Source organism: Mus musculus, chromosome 15, assembly GCF_000001635.26.
Source record: "Mus musculus strain C57BL/6J chromosome 15, GRCm38.p6 C57BL/6J".
Classification (NCBI taxonomy): Eukaryota; Metazoa; Chordata; class Mammalia; order Rodentia; family Muridae; genus Mus; species Mus musculus.
The window spans coordinates 75,914,630-75,934,500 of NC_000081.6; the positions used below are offsets into that span (position 1 = coordinate 75,914,630).

The following is a 19,871-nucleotide window of genomic DNA, read 5'->3' on the forward strand; positions in this document are numbered from 1 at the left end:
TGGGACAATAGCGATTACAGAGAATGCATGAGCACCTACCAGTTTTTACCTCAGAAAGCAGTGTATAGCAGGAAGAGGCCTCATGACAGTATCACAGTTGTATAGCCCCAAAGCTGCTTCTCTGAGTAGCCAACAGGCTGTGTTCCAGCCTGTCACCAGTGAACATAAGGCAATGTGCTCTAGACTGGCCAATGAAGGGATGTATTTCACCTCCCAGGCCGGGTCCCAGGGACAAATAGCCATTGGTTCACTACCATCACTGACCATCTTGGCAGGTGGGCTGCCCAAGGAGATCCCACAAAGGGGTGCCTTATACCAGACCCTGGGGTTCTATCCTACCTAGACTGGGGATAGCTTAGAGGCCCTGTTGCAGGGAAGTGGATTGCCTTGTGTCTGAACGACACGGAACTGATCCTGTAGCTGGGATGGTGGAGCCCTCTGCTGTCCGTATGGTCTGTCTTCTGGCCTTCTCACTGGCCAGCTCTCTCAGCACTTTGTAGAAACACAGCAGCTGAGCTGTTTTTCTAAAAATTCTTCCAAGTGAGGAAATAGGGGACTCAGGATGGCCCTCCTGACAAGTGACAACACCAGGATCCATTGGCTGAAAGGAGCTCCCCACTGGGAATGGGCCATGGTGAGGGCATCCAAAGCAAGGGGCTGAGAGAACACAGGGCTGTGGTGTTGGAAAGAGTGAGAGTGGGGATGAGACAGCTACGGTAGCTCACTAGTCCTGCTTCATGGATAAGGGCTACCTCGCTTAGTGTCACTCAGCTAACAGATGCCATCATGGGAGCTGCCCCAAGCCACAGTAATGGGTGCTTCCACCTCATCTCAGTGAGGCTGCTTGGTAAAAATGAGGAGGCAGCACTGTGGCAGCTGGGTGGTGATGATTGTCTTGGGGGAGAAGGTACCAGGGACAGGGCCACACCAGGTTCTCCCTATGCTGTGGTCTCAGAGCCCTGGCCCTCAATCTCATTATCTCACTTTTCTCTATGTCCTGGTTTTCCTGGCATGCTGGTACAGGAAACAATATCAAATCTTTTTTTTTTTTTTTTTTTTTTTTTTGATATCCTTTCAAATCCTATGGAGTCAAATCCTGCCAGGGCAGTGCCAGGGCTATAGGGCACTCAAGGACTCCTGACCCAAGCCAGAATTCTGGAGACTCAAGCTCTACCTGCCATAGAGCCGGCTTAGGTCCAGTAAGGAAGCAGCCTATATCCAGCTCAGCTCTTCCCCTTGACTTACCTCTGCAACAGGAGCCATGTGGTTGTAGCTTCTCAACTGTGGAAGGGCATGCTTGCTCAGGTGGGTTTCCCAGCTTCCACTGGGGACTCTCTCCTCCTATGGGCCAAGGCTCTGGGTTCATGGAGAGGGAGGGAACTTCTGCAGCAAGTGGCATCTATTCCTCTGCCATTCCCATCCCTATCCTCATGAGTGTGACCACTGGCTTTTGAGAAGTCCCACGGAAATTCAAGAGGAGGGCCAGGGCTCCAGACCAGGATCAGTAGCTAGCAGAAGATGCTTTGTTGCTTCCAAAATCCAGGCCAGCTTTCAGGCACTGGAGACCGGACATTACCAATTATGTCAGTAGGGTTATTGCCACTGTGGGGTAAGGAGGCCTGCAGACCGGGATACTGTTTCCAAGTGTAGAGGAAGTGAAAACAGTTGCATGATGGACAGAGACCCCATGGTCCTTAGAGGTGGGACAATAGGAAGATGAAGGTGACCTAGAGAAGCAAGGAGGCTAGTGCCCAGTATTGTAGGAATTCTCCTTGAGGAAATATAAATATTTACCCTCTCTTTATACGGTACCAAACCAAAGTACAACTCTACTAAAGTCCAACTTAGAGAACCAATGAGTTTATTGGGCTTAGAGAATATGGACGGGGCGCTGCTTACGGAGTGTGGGTGATCCCAAAGCAGCCACAACCAAAGACGTCTCACGCCAGCATGGAGGATGATGTCTACCACCTCCACAGGAGACATATTCTACCAGCTCCTGTGACCATGAGGACACAACTGCAACTGGCCAGGAGGTGCAGAAGGGAGGATCTGGAATCTCAGGTAAGGGGCAAGCGATTCTTCCTTGACTGAATGTCACAGTCAAGGCAACCCCGTCTTGATAGCATCTTACAAGTAGTCACCGCTTCTTGGATAAATTAGCCATTCCACTTAGAGGACTGCCCACTACATCTCCCGTCCAGGGCTATTCTCACCACAGAGGCTGCAGCTGGGCAAGGAGCCCGTAGTCTCATCTGAGGCCTGCCTTACTTCTTGCTGAGCTCCTTAGCCCGGCAGGTAGCTGCTTCCACCGCACTCATGGTAGCCGCTCGAAAACCGCCCCGCTCTAGGGCATGCAACCCATGGATGGTGGTTCCAGCTGGTGTGAGCACATCTGTCCGAAGCTGGGCTGGGTGCTTCCCTTCCTGCTGCAGCATCTTGGCTGTCCCCTAAGGAGGAGAGTTAAGGGCAGTGAGAGAAAAAAGAGGGGAGGCAGCTGCACATTTTCCCAGCCTGTCTGGACTCCACAGGCTCGTCTTCCAGTTCGCTGGAGACAGCTCACACTCAAACCTTCCCGACATTCTCCCGAGGAAAGGCTTCACTCACCAGCAGGGTCTGAGCAGCAATGCGGTGGGCCAGGCCACTGGGCATGCCCATTTTGATGGCACCTTCAGCCAGGGCCTCTGAAAATGTACACACCTGTAGCAACAGCATTGGGAGTGGGGAGGGGTCATGTCAAAGTTGACCTTTTGCTAGACACAGTTCACAGCTAGAGAATGCTCAGAATAGCGGTTCTCAACCTGTGGCTCGTGACTCCGTTAGGCTGGAACCCCTGCTTGCCCACCCGTGCAAGCTGGGAAATCGCATGTCTGTGTTCTCCTTCCTCCAATCCCACCCACACAGAAAACTCCTTCATCCGGAAACATGTCATTACTCCTTGTCTCTCCACTTCTGGCAACCCACCCACGAGTGCCCACCCAAGGGCTCAGTTTTTGACCTCGGATGCTATGGACACAAGCCCAGCTCCTAGCTGGCATGTCATCGTGCTTCGCCTAAGCTCTGTAAAACCCTCTTGCTTGATTAGCCTGGATGTGTGACTTTACTGACCTCTACCTGTGAGATTGACTAACTCACCTGGAGAGCTGCCTCCTAATAAATCTGCCTTTATTTCATTTTAATCTGGTCTAATCTGGCCTGTGTGTCACCAAGGGAGAGAAAATGCCTATCAACCCCTTTGGGAGTTGAACAATCCTTTTACAGGGGTGGCCTGAGACCATCAGAAAACACAGATATTTACATTATAATTTATAATGGTAGCAAAATTACAGTTGTGAAGTAGCAACAAAAATAATTTTTTTGCTTGGGGGGGGGGGTCACCACACCATGAGGAACTGTATTAAAGGGTCACAGCGTTAGGAAGGTTGAGAACCACTAGCTCAGAATCACAAGAAACACGGCCCTAAACATGGTCACAGATACCTAGACTATAAGGCCTATACCCAAGAGTTTGGTAAAGGAGCCAGCCTCGATGGTCCAATAAAACATGATGTTCTGAGGGACAGCAGAGCTCACAGGGGGATCATTTGAAGCCCCCAAGGCTTGACTCTGAGACAATACTCACAAAGGCCACACCACTGCCACTGAGACCGGTGTGGATATCTACGTAGGACTCGGGAACCTCTATGCACTGCCCACAGGCTTCCAGCAAGTTCTGTAGGAGCTCTGCGTCATCGTTCCCAGCATGGTGGCCCCGGGCCATCACCATGGCCCCCTCCTGGACAACGCAGGGTAGATTGGGAGAGACTCGCAATACTCGTGTGTTCGGGGGTAACAGCTGGATAGGAGAGAATTCAGCGTCAGGCAAATGCAGCCTCTATCCCCACTGCCCAGGTACCTTGGCAGAACATTATCCCAGCCACTGAACCCTGGTGAGCCAACTGGCTAACTTCTGGTGCTTGGTTGGGATGCTATCTCCTTCCCAAGTATGGGCCACAGATCCTGTTTCAGAGTCAAGGCCTTACTCACACCAAGGGGCCACTCACCCCCTCCATTGTGCTCAGAGAGATCCCAGCAGCCACAGATACGATGATGTGCTCAGTGGTGACTATGGGGGCCACTTCCGCCAGGACAGTTGGCAGGACTTGGGGTTTGGTGGCAAAGATGACAAGTGGGCAGTTTTGCAGCACCTCATGGTTGGAGTGAGTAGTCTGGCAACCCAGAGCCTAAAGAGACACAAGGGCCAGAAATGAGGCTGTGTGAGGCAGCATCCTACACAGGCTGACCTGCGTGCCATCGACCATTCCGTATCCCGTGGGTCACCAATGTCTGTACTTGCTGTACTCTCCAACGCCTACGACAAACCCAACAGGCCCTGCTCCTCAAACTCTTAAGTTGTGCCTTCTAGAACCTTCCCTCCTAATGAGTGTCCACACCCACCCTACATAAGACACACACTGCATCTATGCTAGTCCTTCCAGAACTTTCTTCCTGGCCTCTGACGCCTAGTTCCCCTGGACAGACCAAACCATCTCAAACCGTCTGCCATACCTGCCCCTGATAAATGCTTCAGAAAGACAAGGCCCTCTAGGTCCCACTCACCCTGAAGTGGCAGAGGTTGTTGTCCGTTGGTGCACTGGCCAGCACTTGTTTAGCTTCTACTTTGCCTGGACAGAAGGACGAGAGCTGGTAAGGACTGGGAAGATAGGACACAGCTTGCCCAGCCCAGTGTGAGCCTAAGGCTCCTTAGGGTTGCTTGTCCTTGGGGCTGATCAAGTCAATTCATCGTACTTAAATAGCACTGCCGTTTCTGTTGGACACTGGGACCAGGAACCCGCCTGATCTTAACAAGAAACAAAGCCCAAGGGTCTCCGCTTTCAGGGAAGGGGCAGCTGACTGGAACATTTAGGTCTTTTGGCCAAAATGCAAAACCTCTGAAGGAACGCCAGAGCTAGGGTTGCATGGTGGATAGCAAGAGAGTTAGTAATAAAGGTCTGGAGAGACAGCTTAGCAGCTGAGAGTATTTGCTGCTCTTGAAGATGACCTGGGATAGGTTCCTACAACCCACTTGGGCAGCTGACAACCATTGATAAGTCTACCTCCAGTGGAACCGGTGCCCTCTTCTGGCTTCTGAAGACACGGAGTGTGTAAGCATGCAAGCACACACATAGACACACACACAGTGCCTAAACAGATAAAACACTCAAACATATAATTTTTAAAAAAGCTGATCTTAGCCTGGTGATGGTGGTATATGACTTTAATCCCAGCATCTAGGAAGAGACAGGTGAATCTGAGTTCCAGGCCAGCCTGGTCTACAGAGTGAGTTCTAGGACAGCCAGGGGGTTGCATAGAGAAACCTTGTCTTAAAACAAAAACAAACAAAGCCAGTCTGATAAAGACCTAACAGGCAAGTGAGCTGGTGTGTCCTGGGGAAACGAAGTGGCCCCTCTGGTGGACACCACCTGGTTTTGGAGGATATAGGGGTAGAAAGCCTGGGCCAGACAGAAGTGCATGCTAAAACCTTCCCCAGGGAGCTAATGATGTCAGTGACAGTGTGTGTAGCAGCAAGAGGCAGGTGAACTGCCAGGTTCGACGTGTAAACTGCTAAGGCTTGTAGGAAGCCCTCCTCCCATGATCATGGGCCTCTGGACTTTGAAATACAACTGAAAGCAGAGAGCCAAAGGTCACCAACTTCCTCTACCCGCAATCTGTTCATAAAGTTTTCTAAATACTGTACAGCCGTGCTGGGCCAGTAAAACATCAGTTATATACACCAGCAGTCCTCAGCCCGGAAGAGTTTGCCTCTCTCCCCACCATACCCCTCAAGCTCCAGGTAGCAGACATTTGGAACTGGTGGAGAAACGTCAGTCTTCAAATTCAAGGTATTGTTGCCATAAAGAAATGACAAACCAGCGATAGCAGGCACTCTTCAGAGCACAGGGCCAATCCTCTTCCTCCCGAGTGTCCTCACAGCTGCCCACCTCTGAGAGTGGGGGCTGAGGAATGGGTAGCCTTTGGTTAAGCCAGAGGCTGAGGAGGAAGAGGCCAGGACGTCAGACATTTAACTTGGCATTAAGTCGGTTCAATCTAAGGCACGATTTGAGCCACATATGGAACTAGAAACTCGCAGCCACATTAAGGAGATAAAAAGTTAAAAGCGAGTCAGCGAGTGGCTCACACTTTTAATTCCAACACTCTGGGAGGCAGAAAAAGGTGGATCCCTGAGTTCAGGATCAGCCTGGTCTACCTGGGAGTTCCAGGCCAAATGAACCCTGTCTCGAAAAGAAAAGAAAAGAAAAGAAAAGAAAAGAAAAGAAAAGAAAAGAAAAGAAAAGAAAAGAAAAGAAAAGAAGAGAAGAGAAGAGAAGAGAAGAAGAGAAAAGAAAAGAAACAAGCAAACTCCACTACAAAGAAGTCACACGTGAAGTCAATCGTAATATTCTTTAATGCAATACATTTAAAGGAATATTCACCAATACAATCAATGTTAAATAAATGAACTGGTTTTTTTTGGTTTTTTTCCCCCACACCTCGCCTAACATGCCCACTCACCGGCCTGGGAAGGGACTGCGGACTCATCCAGCGATCCTGGAGGCCTTAATAGAGTCCTGATGTATGATTCTCACCCAGGAAACCAGCGAATTCACCCTACTGGCCCTTGGTGTACCACGTGCGCCCCTCCCGCCAAGGCTTACGAACTCCTCCCATTAGAACGAAAGCTCCCCCAGCCAGGCCTCGCCTCCCACCTGCTTGGATGAGGCCTCGGGCAATGGCCTCCGCCATGCGGCCTGCACCCACGAAGCCCACACGCCGAGGTTCAGACATTGTCGCCGCCATCCTGCTCTGAGCTGGCCTTCTCTCGTCCTTGCGGCAGCGGGTCCCGCCCACTAGAACTGCTTTGACCGACAGAAGCGACTGGGCGGGTTTGGGAGGACAGAGGGGCGGGGCGGGGCGGGGCGGGGCGGGCGCAGACACTTGGATTTTGACGCTTGAGGCGGGATTTCCCCCAAGCTTTGGTAAACCATTGGTCAGTGATTTTGCTGAGGGGAAAGAAGAGAAAGGAAGGGGAGCTAGTCCTAAGCAGGCTGTCTAATTCCTCCTGAGAAGCCTGAAGCTAGCTAGAGTCTCTCCAAAACCCTTACAGAGAGATTTAGAGGGGGAGAAAAACAAAAAAAACAAAAACCAAAAAACGCTTGAACCACTCCAGGATGGGCCTGGGGTGTAAGGTAGGTACTCCAAGCTCTTGCCTAGCTTGGGTGCCTTGGGTTCAGTCCTCGGAGTGGGTTCTGGTTCTCTACATTAAAAGCAGCACTAACCATCAGTCACTAATACACAGCACTTATTTTTTAATTTAAAAAAAACTTTTGAGTGCTTTAGTGTCTCACCAAAATAGTTATCTGTATTGAATTCCACATATAGTGACATTTAGTCACTTAGCTGGCTATATGTATAGTCATTTAGCTAAAGTGAGAGCAGAGGAAAGAAAAAGCAAGCAAATCAAGAAGCCCAAAACAGAAAAAAAGGCAGGTTTTCATGAGCAATCAGAAGCCTGGCTGTGGTGGCACACACCTTTGGTCTCAGTCCCAGGCAGGTGGAGCTCAAGTTTGAGGCCAGCCTGGTCTACAAAGCAAATTCCAGAACAGTCAAGGCCACAGAGAGAATCCCTGTCTAACTAACTAACTAACTAACTAACTAAATAAATAAATAAATAAAATGATCAGGATCCCAGCCTTCGTCTCATCCAAATTACCAATTCAAACAACCACCAGCATACAGGTGGTTTGTTGCTGTCTTGTTTTGAATGTGCATAATTAGGCAAACTAGAACACAGCACTTAGAAGGGCAGTGCATGCTGTCTTTGGACTGTGAGGTCCCACAGTAAAGATGGTCATCTCCTGCTTGCCACAATTGGGATGTGATGGCCAGTCCTTCCCTCTCTCTCACTGTGCGAGGTGAAGAGTTATAATTTCCTAATCTTTCCCCAGACCCCACCTGAAGCCTACAAGCACTAAGTCTGCCTGACATTAGATGGACACCTGTAAAACCAGGAGCTAAAAACTACAGCTAAATAAGGCTTTTCCTTCTTAGACATTAACTGTCTCAGGTAGCAACAGGGAACCTGCAGAATCCTCAATATGGAGACAAAAATCCATTCTATGGGGTGAGGGACATGAGTGTAAAGAACTTGTGTATTCTGGGCGGCACCCAGAAATGTTCAAGGCTGAGACTTGGCCTCAAGTCTGTCGGAAAGTGTATGCAGCTGTCTGGCCAGAGTGATCAAGGCACTCTGATTCTTAGGACAGGGTGCATTTCTTGACATAATGACACGTTTAACACTGACTGGTGGTCACTGGACAACTGAGTGTCTGGCAAGTTCTGATAGACTCAGATCAGCTCTTCCTGGGGGCTGGGAGCTACATCCTTAATTCCTTCCTTAATGTCCTGGCCTGCTTGGTGGATGCTCATCAGAGGGTGAGGTTTAAAGGTGGAGATGGGTGCTGGGAAGGCATGGGCCTGAGGTAGGCTGGGCGGTACAACATAGGAGGGGACAGCTGACACTGCTCTAAGAGGATGAAAGACCTGGCAGGTTGTGACTGTCCTGCTGGAAGACAGAAGGCCTCAGATGCAGGCTGAGAACCAAGGGTGAGGGAAAACATTTGGATATCTTAATACTTCAGGGAGGTGAGAGGCAGAATGTCTAGGAGGGTTGGGCTGAGTGGAGAAAGCTGAGCAAATTATGAGACCTAGCAGACTGGCTGAGCGCCTGGGAAGGAGGCACTGGGTCGAATGGGTGTGGCTTCTGAAGATCCACCATAAGGCAAGGCAGCGCCTTCTGGTGGCAGCTCCCTAACAGGACATGGAAGGAAACTTTTTTTTGCTCGTTTGCCACTAAATCCATCTAGGGTGCCAAAATACACAATACACAGGAGGCCAGCAGCTCTCCAGGAGTCCTCCAGGCCCTCAGTGCCAGGCTGGCCATGCAGCCTTATACACTGAACAGCTACCAGATTCTTGGCCTGTCCAGTGTTAGTCATTGTCCGGCTACCCAGAACACATCCTGTAAGGCAGCCTAATAAATCACCTTGCATGTGTTAACAGTTCTGTTCCTTTGGAAAACCCTGACTTGTCCAGCAGCTCGTTGTCAGCTTCAGCTATGTGGCTGGTGGGTGATTCATCACCTGGGAAAGTCTTAAGGTTATTACACACATGCTGACGGTCACTTCTGTCTGCCTGGGGCTGTAGCTCTTGAGTCTTGAGACTAAATGTTCTCTGCTCTCCCCAATCTTCGGGGACAGTAGTAGCTCCATTTCAAGATTGAGAGGTGTCAAGGGGCCTGTGACTTCCAACCCCTCATGGTCAAGAAACAATCCTAACAGCCTTAGGTGAATAAATTCTAAGATGAGAGCCTGAAAATGACCCAGAGCTGCAGTAGTCAAAGACGACCAATATCAAAGTGGCCTGGCCCTAACTGCAGCAGCCTTAGGTACCCTAACTAGCCTGGGTTTGACCACCTAAGAAGGAATCGAATGGAAAGGCCCACAATGTTACCACACAGGTGGCTAATGCTGTCCAACAAGGCCAGGCCTGCGATGGGGGTGGGGGTGGGGGGTCTAGAGAAATCTGGGTCACCCATCACCAGTCTTCCTTGCAGGTCCATCCTTGTGCCCCGTTGGCCCACTGAATCTGTCAAAATCAAGACCTATCTTCCTTCACCGCAGTCTGCAAGTCTGAGGAAGAGTGACCTGTGTGTGACCACAGGTGAAGGGCTAAGCATGGCTAAGCTACAGGCTAGATTGTTGGGGAGGTCCCCTGCCCCAGATCTGATAGCACTGACAATTCACATCAGACACAGGCTACCTGCTGCCTGACCTCCTAACTCCACCCTCTGGTCCTTCACACAGGGACTCTTGTCTTGGGCCCAGTAGCTCTTAGGAGCTAAGTAAGTAGCATACAAGGGGCAGTGGGTCCCAGGCCAGGCCAGGCCAGGCCAGGCCAGGCCAGGAAGGCTACACTGTGGGGAGGAGAAGGCTGGCCCAGCTTCTGAGTCCAGGCTCATGAAAATCCATTTTATTGGTTTCTAGTCCAGCAGGGACACATGGAGGTTGGGCAGAAGCAGACAAGCAAAATGTTGGTCTGGCCTTTCCCCAAGGATGGACATGGGCCCTACTGGACAGCAGCATGGAGGATCCTGGCAAAGAGGTCAGCATATGGCTCAGGTGGCTGGATACTGTCCTCAGTTCTTGGCGAGAACTGGGGGTGGTGACCACTGACTGGGCATCGCCAGGCGAGCACTTGCTTGCCCCGCGCCTTACTTCCGGGCCTGCTCATAGTTGTCGGTGAACCAAGTGCAGGTTTCCTTCACAGCTGCAGAGACAGACAAGGGAGAGCCAGTAACTACCCTGCCCCACAGGAGATAGAATGTCCCCTCCCCCCATACCCTAAACTATAGTGTCCTGCTTCTCAGTGGGGAGAGGCGCTGTAAAGGGTCTGGTGACCAAGCCGGCAAAGCAACAGACCCCATGGTCCCAGTACAGAGGCTAAGACCTCAGCAGGGAACCGGGAGAAACAGCTGTTGCTGAAGCCAGGGGCTAACTGGCAAAAAGCCTGAAAGCAGGTTGGGGTGGTTAAGGGTTGTGGAAGGGACAGGAACTTACCCTGCTTGAAGGGTGTGAAACGGAAGTCGGGCAAGTAGGACCGCAACTTGCCATTGCTGGCTGTCTTCTTATATTGCCCATCTGACTTTGTTGAATCAAACTGGATGCCTTGGTCAAGACCATAACAGAAAGAGTACTATTTCCCCCACTATATCCCCCCACCCCCTCACCCTACCCACCGCTGCCAGGGCAAGCACCACCAGAAACAAAATGGTGTTGTTAGCCATCCGACATGGGAAAACGGAATTACTCCTCCACACTGCCTCACCAGCATCCCATCACCAGAGCCAAAGGATACAGTGACTTCCCCATTGAAGTCCATGGCCTCCACTACAGCCTCAGCTGCCTCCTTGATGGACACTTCATCTTCCTCACCCACTGTGGGGAACCATGGGCCAGCAGTCAGTCAGGCCTCCCTGTCCAGACCCCTAGGGGCATGTCTGCTCCCACTCCTCAGGGTAGACGCAGGTCCTGCCTGCTGTAGGAGAGGCAGCTGCCGGATGCCCACCTGAGAGGATGATGGGCTCCACCTCACTGTACTCCCGTAGGACCCAGATGAAGAGCCGGGCGAGGTCCTGGAGGTCAAGAGGTCAGGTCAAATCCATAGGTGAGTGAGCACTAGATGGCCCTAGTGGGAAGGCTGGACCACTGTTCCTGCTCCCTTGGGAGCACAGCCAGGGCTCACCCTGATGGAGGTCCCTCACTCGGGGCACACTTTCTCCTACTGAGCCAAAGTTGTACTCTTGGGGACTTGGCAAGGTTCAAGGATGGTTTCCTAGGTCTCCACCTCCCACACAGCTTTACTGGGAAGGCCATGCTCTCCCCCCCTACTCCCCAAACATACCAGTGAGTAGATGAACTGCCTCCGCGGCTTCCCTGTACCCCACACCGTCAGGGCCGAGTCACTACCTACGGATGGGGCGGGTGTCAGAGCTCTGCGGCCAGGCCCGGTCCGGTCCCCTGCCCACCCCACAGCTGCGCATGAAGCCCCCACAGGCAGGTAACCTGGGCCAGGCGTGTGCCGGATGGCTGCACTCACTCTTGGCCAGGTGCACCTTATGGATGAGGCCGGGTAGCACGTGGCCATCTTCGATGTTGAAGTTGTCATAAGGCCCAAAGACATTGGTAGGGATGACGGCGGTGAAGGTACAGCCGTGCTGCTGGAAGTAGGCTCTGTGGAGGAACAGTGTTTCCTCATACCATCCCCAGAATGTGCCCCTAGTGTCCCCAAGTCCTTCTGAATCTGGTTTCTTTTTTTTTTTTTTTTTTCCGAGACAGGGTTTCTCTGTATAGCCTTGGCTGTCCTGGAACTTACTTTGTAGACCAGGCTGGCCTCGAGCTCAGAAATCCGCCTGCCCCTGCCTCCCAAGTGCTGGGATTAAAGGCATGCGCCACCACCACCCGGCTGAAACTGGCTTAAGAATGACATAAATGAGGCAGCAGGAAGGCCTCACTAACCCCAGGGTCCGTCCTCCCCTCTCCAGAGAGGCCTGGGCAAGACCAAGAGGCAGCACCTGTTCTGCACGTCAATCATCCTCTTGGCGTATGAGTACCCGAAATTGCTGCTGTGAGGCGGCCCGTTGTGGATCTGGAGAAGGAGGAGGAGGAGATGCACTGAGAACCCCCATTTCTTGGTTCTGACCACACCTTCAGGGGCCACCCCAGGAGGCCCCACGCCTCACCATTGTCTCGTCAATAGGATAGGTGGTCTTGTCAGGGAAGATGCAGGTGGACAGGCAGGAGACCACCTTGCGAGCGCCCACCTCGAAGGCCGAATGCAGGACGTTGTCATTGATGTGCACGTTTTTCCGCTGCGGTGGGTGGCACAGGTGGGTCAGGCTGCCCGTGGAGGACCCGAGCTCTCTCCTGATCCTCCACACACAGACATGGCTCAGATATGAGTGCCATCTGTGCCTATGGATTTGAAGCGCTTCTAGAATAAGGCTAAGCCTCCCTGCATTGACCTCATAGAAGCCACCATCCTCTAGGAAGGACCACCAGGAGGTCCTGCCCTGCCTGCCTGGGTGTAGAGGCCAGAGGGGCATCCTCAGGGCTACTGAGCACAGGGTAGGTAGGTAGTAGAGATGCAGAAAACTTTACGTGGGGCTCCCACTACAAGGGACACGCCTTCCTTCCACTTCCGACTCGTGAGGAGTCAGTGCCTTGCCCTGTGCCTCTCTAGTTTTCTTCCCTAAACATATATAAGGCATGTTGGTCTAAGAACAGGGGAGAGGTAAAGACCATGCAGTTTGCTGAAAAGAGTGGGATGGGCAAGAAGAGCTTTGGTTGAGAGTCCTGGGGCAAAATCTGGTGGGAACCTTTGCATACTGCAGTGTCTAGTTAGGCCAGCTAGATCAAAGCCACTGACTGCTCAAAGGCAGGAGGGCAGATTCTCAGGAGCACGGTGGGCAGAAGCAGGGCTCTTCCGTTTTGCCCCTTCTCCTAAGGCACATGCTACAGACACTCCAACATACGGGAGTGGTTGGTAGATTCAGAGGGCTGAGGAAACCAAGCCTGGGAGTACAAGAATCTGGCAGCCTGGCCAATGATGGAGCACGCCTTTAATCCCAGCACTCCAGAGGCAGAAGCAGGCAACGAATCTGTGAGTTTTGAGGCTAGTCTTGTCTATAGAGAAAGTTCCAGGACAGGCAGGGCTACAACCCTGTCTCAAAAACCAAAACAAATCAACAAACCCCCAAAAACAAAACAAAAAGGAGAGAAAGAAAGAAAAATTTGGGGGTCAGAGAGATGGCTCAGCAGTTAAGAGCACTGGCTGCTCTTCCAAAGGATCAAATCCCAGCACCCACATGCTAGCTCATAACTGTCTGTACCTCAAGTTCCAAGAGACTAGACATCCTCACACAGACATACATACAAGCAAAACACCAATGCACATTACGTAAATAGATATAGACAGACAGACAAACAGACAATCTAGCAGCCAAGCAAGCTCAGTCCCAGATACATAGTGTGGTGTGCAGGTTTCTTTCAGCTTCTCAATCTGCAGGTCGGCACTTGGCCAAATGTCCTGAGGGCTGTACAAAACCAGCCCTCGGGGACTTCTTGGGGGTAAACCTGTGGAAGTTTCAAGAACCTAAGCTCCTGGCTCCCAATGCTTGTTGCCCCTGGAGCACTCCAACTTACCCAGAAATCCAAGTTGTATTTGATATTCCGGAAAAGGCCGCCTACCATTGCAGCGAGATGGATGACGTGGGTGGGCTGTACTTTCTGGAAGAGTGCTTGGGTTTGGGCTGCATCCCTGAGGGAAGCCAGGATGTCAGGGGAGGGCTAGGGAGGCCTGAGGAGATCAGGAGTTTGAGGCTTGGGCAGTGAGTCTAGAAACTGAATGGATCCATGGCTGGAAGGGCAGCCACAGAGACAAGTAGCTAAGTTCAGAGCTTTAGCAGCTGTCGGCTGGGAATCCCGGAACTACAGGAGGATGTTTACTTAAGAGCACAGCCAGCAACTACAGCCTGTCACCTGGCAGGGAGGACCCAAACTCGGGGTAGATTACTTCTAGGCTCAGGAACAAACCCGGTCAGGGTATTATTCTGTCTGGAAAGGGAACCAAGAGGAGGAATTGGGTCTGAATATGGTCGCAACTTACGTCAGATCTGCATCTTTGGAGGAGACAAACACCCATTCCTCTCCAGGTAAGCCGGCCCCATCTGCAACCACCTTCTGGATGGCTCTACCCACCAGTCCAGAGCCCCCTGTCACTAGGATCCTCATGGATCCATGGGGTTCGCCCATTATGGTCTGCACCTGGAGGGCCAAATGGTGTAAGCTAAGGAGGATACAGGATGTGCCATTTTCCCTACCCCATTCTCCTTGGCCAATGGCAGCAGGCACAGAATCAAAACTTCCAAGGAGGAGCGACAACAGGCTGACAGACACACCCAACTCTGTTCCCCCAGGAAGTCCTTTGCCCTGGGCATTATAGCTTCCTGCTGGCCGCCATCCCAAACAAAGTAGCTTGGTTCCAACCCATGACCCTACTAGGCAGAGGAAAGGTACACCTCATCCCTACGACTGCAAAATTAGGGCTGGCAGGTCCCTGCACAGATCATAGCGGCTGCTTCTCCCCAACGTTCACCCTACAGACAGACAAGGGGCGGTGCTCGTACTTGGAGTCCCGTACCCACAAATGCTGAGCTGATAGCCTACGGTCTAAGAAAGCCTAGTAGTTTAGGGCAGGGTGCACCGCTGGACGGCCTCAGGACGCTGGAATTTTTTACGGTTTCTGTAGGGGGGCTCTGAACCAGCCGCATGGCTCCACCGTTACCAAGATGAGCAAGGGCCCGGGCCCCAAACCCCTTGGTTCCCGACCCAGCCCAACCCCACGTAGACCCACAATGCGAGACGTACTCTTACGGCCCTGACCAGCCTGCGAGATCCCCGGTTTGCTGCGCCGAATCCAACTGTAAATCTCACCTGCGATGGGTTCCACCAGCCCAAGAGCTACTTCCGGTGCACAATTCTCCAGCTATTCCCGGTTCAAGTGGAGGGGGGCGAGACCCTCCCGGGGAACTCTGGGAAATGGAGTCTTTGTCACGCGCCAGTGAGGCGCGGGCCCTTCTGGGAAATGTCTTCTGGGCCTCACGGCCATCTGGGAAACCGAGTCCTGTGGGCGGGGCGGGGATGGTCCCGTCTCACCGCTGGAACTGCAATGCAGAGGACAAGCTGCACACCTAGACACACTCTAGTGGTTAAACGGACACAGGTCCCTCAAGGGACTAGTGGGCTGGCAAGGAATCTCCAGTTCTTATCCTGCAAGGAAAATCATTTCCCATTAGCCGGTCTGCGTGTCTGAGTGGCCAGGCGCCTGGCTGAGCCAGCATCCCTTACCAGTTGTGTGTTCCAGCCAAGAGTTCACACAAGACTCGATTTCTTTACCTAAATTGAGTATTTTAAAGCAGTGAATAAAATCTCTTCTACCTCGACAACATCTTAAAGTGTGTTTCATAATGAAAAATTAAAATATCAGCCAATGTTGGAATGGTGTTTTTAAAGGTACTTAACTCCAAGCCTGTTCGTCTGAATTCGATCCACTCGGATCCACTTACTGGAAAGCCAGAACTGACTTCCACAAGTCGTTCTCTGATTTTCACGCTCACACTGTCCCACACATGTACCCATACATAAAAACTAAATAATGTATAAAAAAAAAACCTAAAAAATATTGGTTATGAGGAGGTAAGTAGGACAGCAGATTATTCAGTTTAGCTAAGTTTATATGTCTATCAACTGTGATAGTAGTGTTAATTTAAAAATAGAGACACAGGCTTAAGAATACACACACAGAGTGTGGGAGAGCACACTCTACCTTTAATTCCAGCACTTGAGAGGCAGAGTCAGGCAGATCTCTGAATTTGAGGCCAGCCTGTTCTACAAAATGAGTTCATCCCCCTGAGCCTCTTCTAATTTTTTTAAATCTATTTATTTTATGTATATGAGTACACTGTAGCTGTCTTCAGACACACCAGAAGAGGGTGTCAGATCCCATTACAGATGGTTGTGAGCCACTATGTGGTTGCTGGGATTTGAACTCAGGACCTCTGGAAGAGCAGTCAGTGCTCTTAACCGCTGAGCCATCTCTCCAACCCGCCTCTTCTCATTTTTATGTCTTTTAAATGACTCATTGAATTTAGTTAGAGTTTGCAATTGTGGACCAGAGTCTAGTACAGCTGTTACCAGCCCCTTCCAGTGTTGAGGAATAATTCTATTTTGAGTAGCCCAGTTACTTAGAATTTATTCCACAAAAGACAAATTCATCCCATATGAAACCACAGCCTCTTTAAAATGCCTCAGATCTATCATTTCTTTTTATTTTACCTTATTTTATTTTTTTTTATTTTACGTGTACGCACTGTAGCTGTACTGATGGTTGTGAGCCATCATGTGGTTGCTGGGAATGAAGGTTGCTTGCTCCGGCTGGTCCTGCTCACTCTGGTTGGGCCCCGCTCCAGCCTAAAGATTTAGTATTATATCTAAGTACACTGTAGCTGTCTTCAGACGCGCATCAGAAGAGGTCGTCAGATCTCATTACAGATGGTTGTGAGCCACCAAGTGGCTGCTGGAATTAAACTCAGGACCTTTGGAAGAGCAGTCAGAGCTCTTAACCACTGAGCCATCTCTCCAGCCCTAACCCTTACTTTCAAAATGGGCTGTTTCATCATACTGTCCTCCTGCTTTTTTAGATATCTCTGACTTGCCTACCCTCTGGCATAGTTTCTTTCCTCTTTCCTTCTGCAGAAAACTTCCTTCTCTTGCTCAGTCATGGGGACTGAGCCCTTTTGTTCTCCATTTTCTGTCACTTCTTGCCCTCCCCAGTGCTTCTGTTTCCACCTGCAAGTTTTCCAACTGCATAGCCATTCTCCCAACTTTTTGGAAACAGAATATAGGAAGAAAAAAAGAAAAAAACAAAACAAAACAAAACAGGAAACCCCTCTGGTAGCAGAGCATGGGGTATCTCAGTAGAAGCAACCACATCTTGAAAAAGAATACCCATTTGAAGTGGAAGTGTCTGGATATGTCAGGTGACACAGACTCACGTGGTGTTTGGCTGAGATGACACCTTGTGGCAGGACATGTGGAATTTGGAGAGAGTATAACTAGGACAGTGACAGCATGCTTGCATAGCTAGCTCTGTACCGCTTTGTTGGCCTCTTCTCTTTAGCTTTGCTGACCTTTACTTCCTTTGCTAATCATGGCTTCGTTGAGAGAGGCATGGCAGAGACCATTTTCTGTGTCCCCTGCTGGTCCTGGTCAATCCTGCTGTCTTGTGATGATTGGTCGAGGCCTGGAGCTTTCTACTAGATAGTGCCACTGCTGCTGACTTGTGTTTGGTACCCTGACACTACTGAACTAGACTGCTAGCATCCTGACAAACCGAGATTGGAATCGCCTCAAGGAACTACTTCTAAACAGGTCTGTGTCTCCTTCTCCTGCTTACCATCTTTTCTCCCCACCCTTTGGATGGTGGGCTAGAAGGGAGGTTGAAGCATTTGTGAACCCTTATTAAAAGTAGGATTTAAGGGCTGGCGAGATGACTCAGCGGGTAAGAGCACTGACTGCTCTTCCAAAGGTCTTGAGTTCAAATCCCAGCAACCACATGGTGGCTCACAACCGTCTGTAATGAGATCTGACGCCCTCTTCTGGAGTGTCTAAAGACAGCTACAGTGTACTTACATATGATAAATAATAAATAAATCTTTTTTTTTAAGTAGGTTTTAAAAATCTAAGCCTACAGGGCAGGAGGGGAGGGGAAGGGAGGGGAGGGGTGGAGAGAAGGAGAGGCCGGCCATGGCCATGAGCATGTGGAAAGAGGGGTGGGGGAAGGGGATGGGAAGGGGAAAGGAAGAGCAAGAGAGAAGCAAGAGAATGAGGAGAGGACAGGCAGCCCCTTTTATAGTGGGTCAGGCCTACCTGACTGTTGCCAGGTAACTGTGGGGTGGAGTTTAGACAGAATGCTAACACTCCCAGCTACCTTTTAAACTTAACCTGACTATTCTATCCCATGACTCTTCACGTGGGTACCTCTATGCCTCTCTGCTCCCACTCCTATCCATGTCTGTTCTCTTCTGTGTCTGCTTCTGATTCTCCTGCTTTCCTCCCCTGCTTCATTCTCACTGCCCAGAAGTTCCACCCTTGTAATTCCTGACCCTGCTATTGGCTGTCAGATCTTTATTACAACCATTCAGCAGCAGGCCAATGCCTGAGATATTGCTTAGATTGCCTTAGCAGGTGAGGAAGGACAAGCAAGTGAGGAAGGAAAATCCAGTGATGGACCATAGAAGACAATACAAAAATCCTGCTAACACTTAGCTCTCTGCTGGTACAGATTAACAATTGAAAATATAGAGGCACGCCTTAATATAATGTAACGAAAGTCACCCCAACAGAATGACACTTAAAGTCTTTAAAACCTTACTGCTGTGGGAAAGATTCCTTCACAGTGAGAAGCCCTTTCCTAAATTCTGTGGGAAATGATAGCAGTTCTACCTGAGGTAATGCTGAGCCTGCTAGGAGCCTCAGGGTCACTCATCTCCAGAGCAGAGTTTGGTTTTGGACCCGGCTGGCAAGGTATGTTGGGAGCCTCAAGACTGGTTATTTCTAGAGTGGAGATCTAGATCCAGAGTCTGTCTAGGTATCCTTGGGCCCAAGCTCGGTACTGTTACGATATTGTTTAGTAATGATAAAATTTTACCATGATCCTTTGCACTGATGTGAAGTTGAACAGTCCCCTGAGGGAGGATGATTATAGAAAAGATGGAAAGAAGACTCAGACAAAAGTTAGAAATTGGGAGGGCTGCAGGTCTATACCACGCCAGCCCTGAATATATTTCTCATAGCTTTTATATACTTTACAGTATCATGGGAAACAAAGTCACAAGCCAGCAGGGACATTGGCTGATGTACATAGGATATATCTCTTCCCATCCGGAGGCTTCCCTGTTCCTTCCACCAACATTAATAGAACATTTAGCCCCTTGCCTTGAGCTTCAAGTGTAGTTCCTCTTATCCATTCCATGCATCAGCAGGCCAGGAAATCTGCCAGCAGGCCCTCACCTGCCTCAACTCTGCCTAACGGGCAGGCTTTCACAGAAGCAGGAAAAATGGCGCCCAACAATCTTACCCCCGCCCTGCCTTTTTGAGCCAAGATGTCATTATGTAGCTTTGGCTGGTCTAGAACTAGCTATGTAGAGCAGGCTGGCCTTGAACTCACAGAGATCCACACAAGACATGTGCCCAGCTACTAATAATCATCTTTTAATGCTTACCTTTCCTCTAAACAAGGTAAGATACAGAGGGCAGGATGCAGGGATCCTGACTCCTTAATCAACAAATACTAGATTGTAGTACCTAGCATCCTAGAGTGGAGAGCTGACAGTTAAGCAAGCTAAGCAGCCCATCTCTGGCAATCGAACTACCCTCATGATAAATGTAACCTCCCTGAAACCTACTTGCTCAGGGGTGGAGCTTCCTGCTCAATCGCTCTGCCACGCCCACTGCTGGAGCCTGCAGCTTTGCTGTTCCAGAGCCATACACGTGGTCACCCTGCTACTGGACTCCAAGATTATTTGGTGGGAATCGGCCCCTCCCCCTCCTTCATAATAGAGTGTCGGAATAGTAAAATTAAACCTTGAGCAGAGCCTTGTCTTGGTTCTGTCCTTATCTCGCGCCGCCTAGCCCCTCTTCTTTTCCAGGTTTCCA

General features: G+C 50.5%; 2 protein-coding genes across 15 annotated transcripts; both read right to left on the reverse strand.

The window, feature by feature from the left end:
- Positions 1-1,833: 1,833 nt before the first annotated feature.
- Pycrl (pyrroline-5-carboxylate reductase-like) lies at positions 1,834-6,931 on the reverse strand. 2 transcript variants are annotated; one of them, NM_025412.2, is made up of 6 exons: positions 6,747-6,931; positions 4,600-4,664; positions 4,044-4,223; positions 3,623-3,835; positions 2,608-2,700; positions 1,834-2,450 (listed from the first exon to the last, which is right to left on the reverse strand). In NM_025412.2, the coding sequence occupies exons 1-6, from the start codon at positions 6,835-6,837 to the stop codon at positions 2,268-2,270; spliced, it is 825 nt and encodes a 274-aa protein (NP_079688.2). In that variant the 5' UTR covers positions 6,838-6,931; the 3' UTR covers positions 1,834-2,267. The 2 variants fall into 2 exon arrangements, with proteins under 2 accessions (NP_079688.2, XP_006521315.1); XM_006521252.3 differs by lacking the exon at positions 6,747-6,931 and adding an exon at positions 6,553-6,705 and having other exon boundaries at positions 1,839-2,450.
- Positions 6,932-10,039: 3,108 nt separating this feature from the next.
- Gfus (GDP-L-fucose synthase) lies at positions 10,040-15,192 on the reverse strand. Of its 13 annotated transcripts, none has more exons than XR_001781506.1 (11): positions 15,090-15,192; positions 14,263-14,420; positions 13,800-13,914; positions 12,338-12,466; positions 12,114-12,243; positions 11,695-11,828; positions 11,500-11,564; positions 11,164-11,230; positions 10,954-11,033; positions 10,656-10,755; positions 10,040-10,365 (listed from the first exon to the last, which is right to left on the reverse strand). XR_001781506.1 is itself a non-coding variant. In XM_006520749.2 (11 exons), exons 2-11 carry the CDS (start codon positions 14,406-14,408, stop codon positions 10,310-10,312), a joined length of 1,056 nt encoding a protein of 351 aa, XP_006520812.1. In that variant the 5' UTR covers positions 14,409-14,420; positions 15,090-15,192; the 3' UTR covers positions 10,040-10,309. The 13 variants fall into 13 exon arrangements, 9 of the variants coding, with proteins under 9 accessions (XP_006520812.1, XP_006520813.1, XP_030104326.1 ...); XR_001781507.2 differs by having other exon boundaries at positions 11,661-11,828; positions 12,170-12,243; positions 15,090-15,191; XR_003951361.1 differs by having other exon boundaries at positions 15,024-15,140.
- Positions 15,193-19,871: the final 4,679 nt, after the last annotated feature.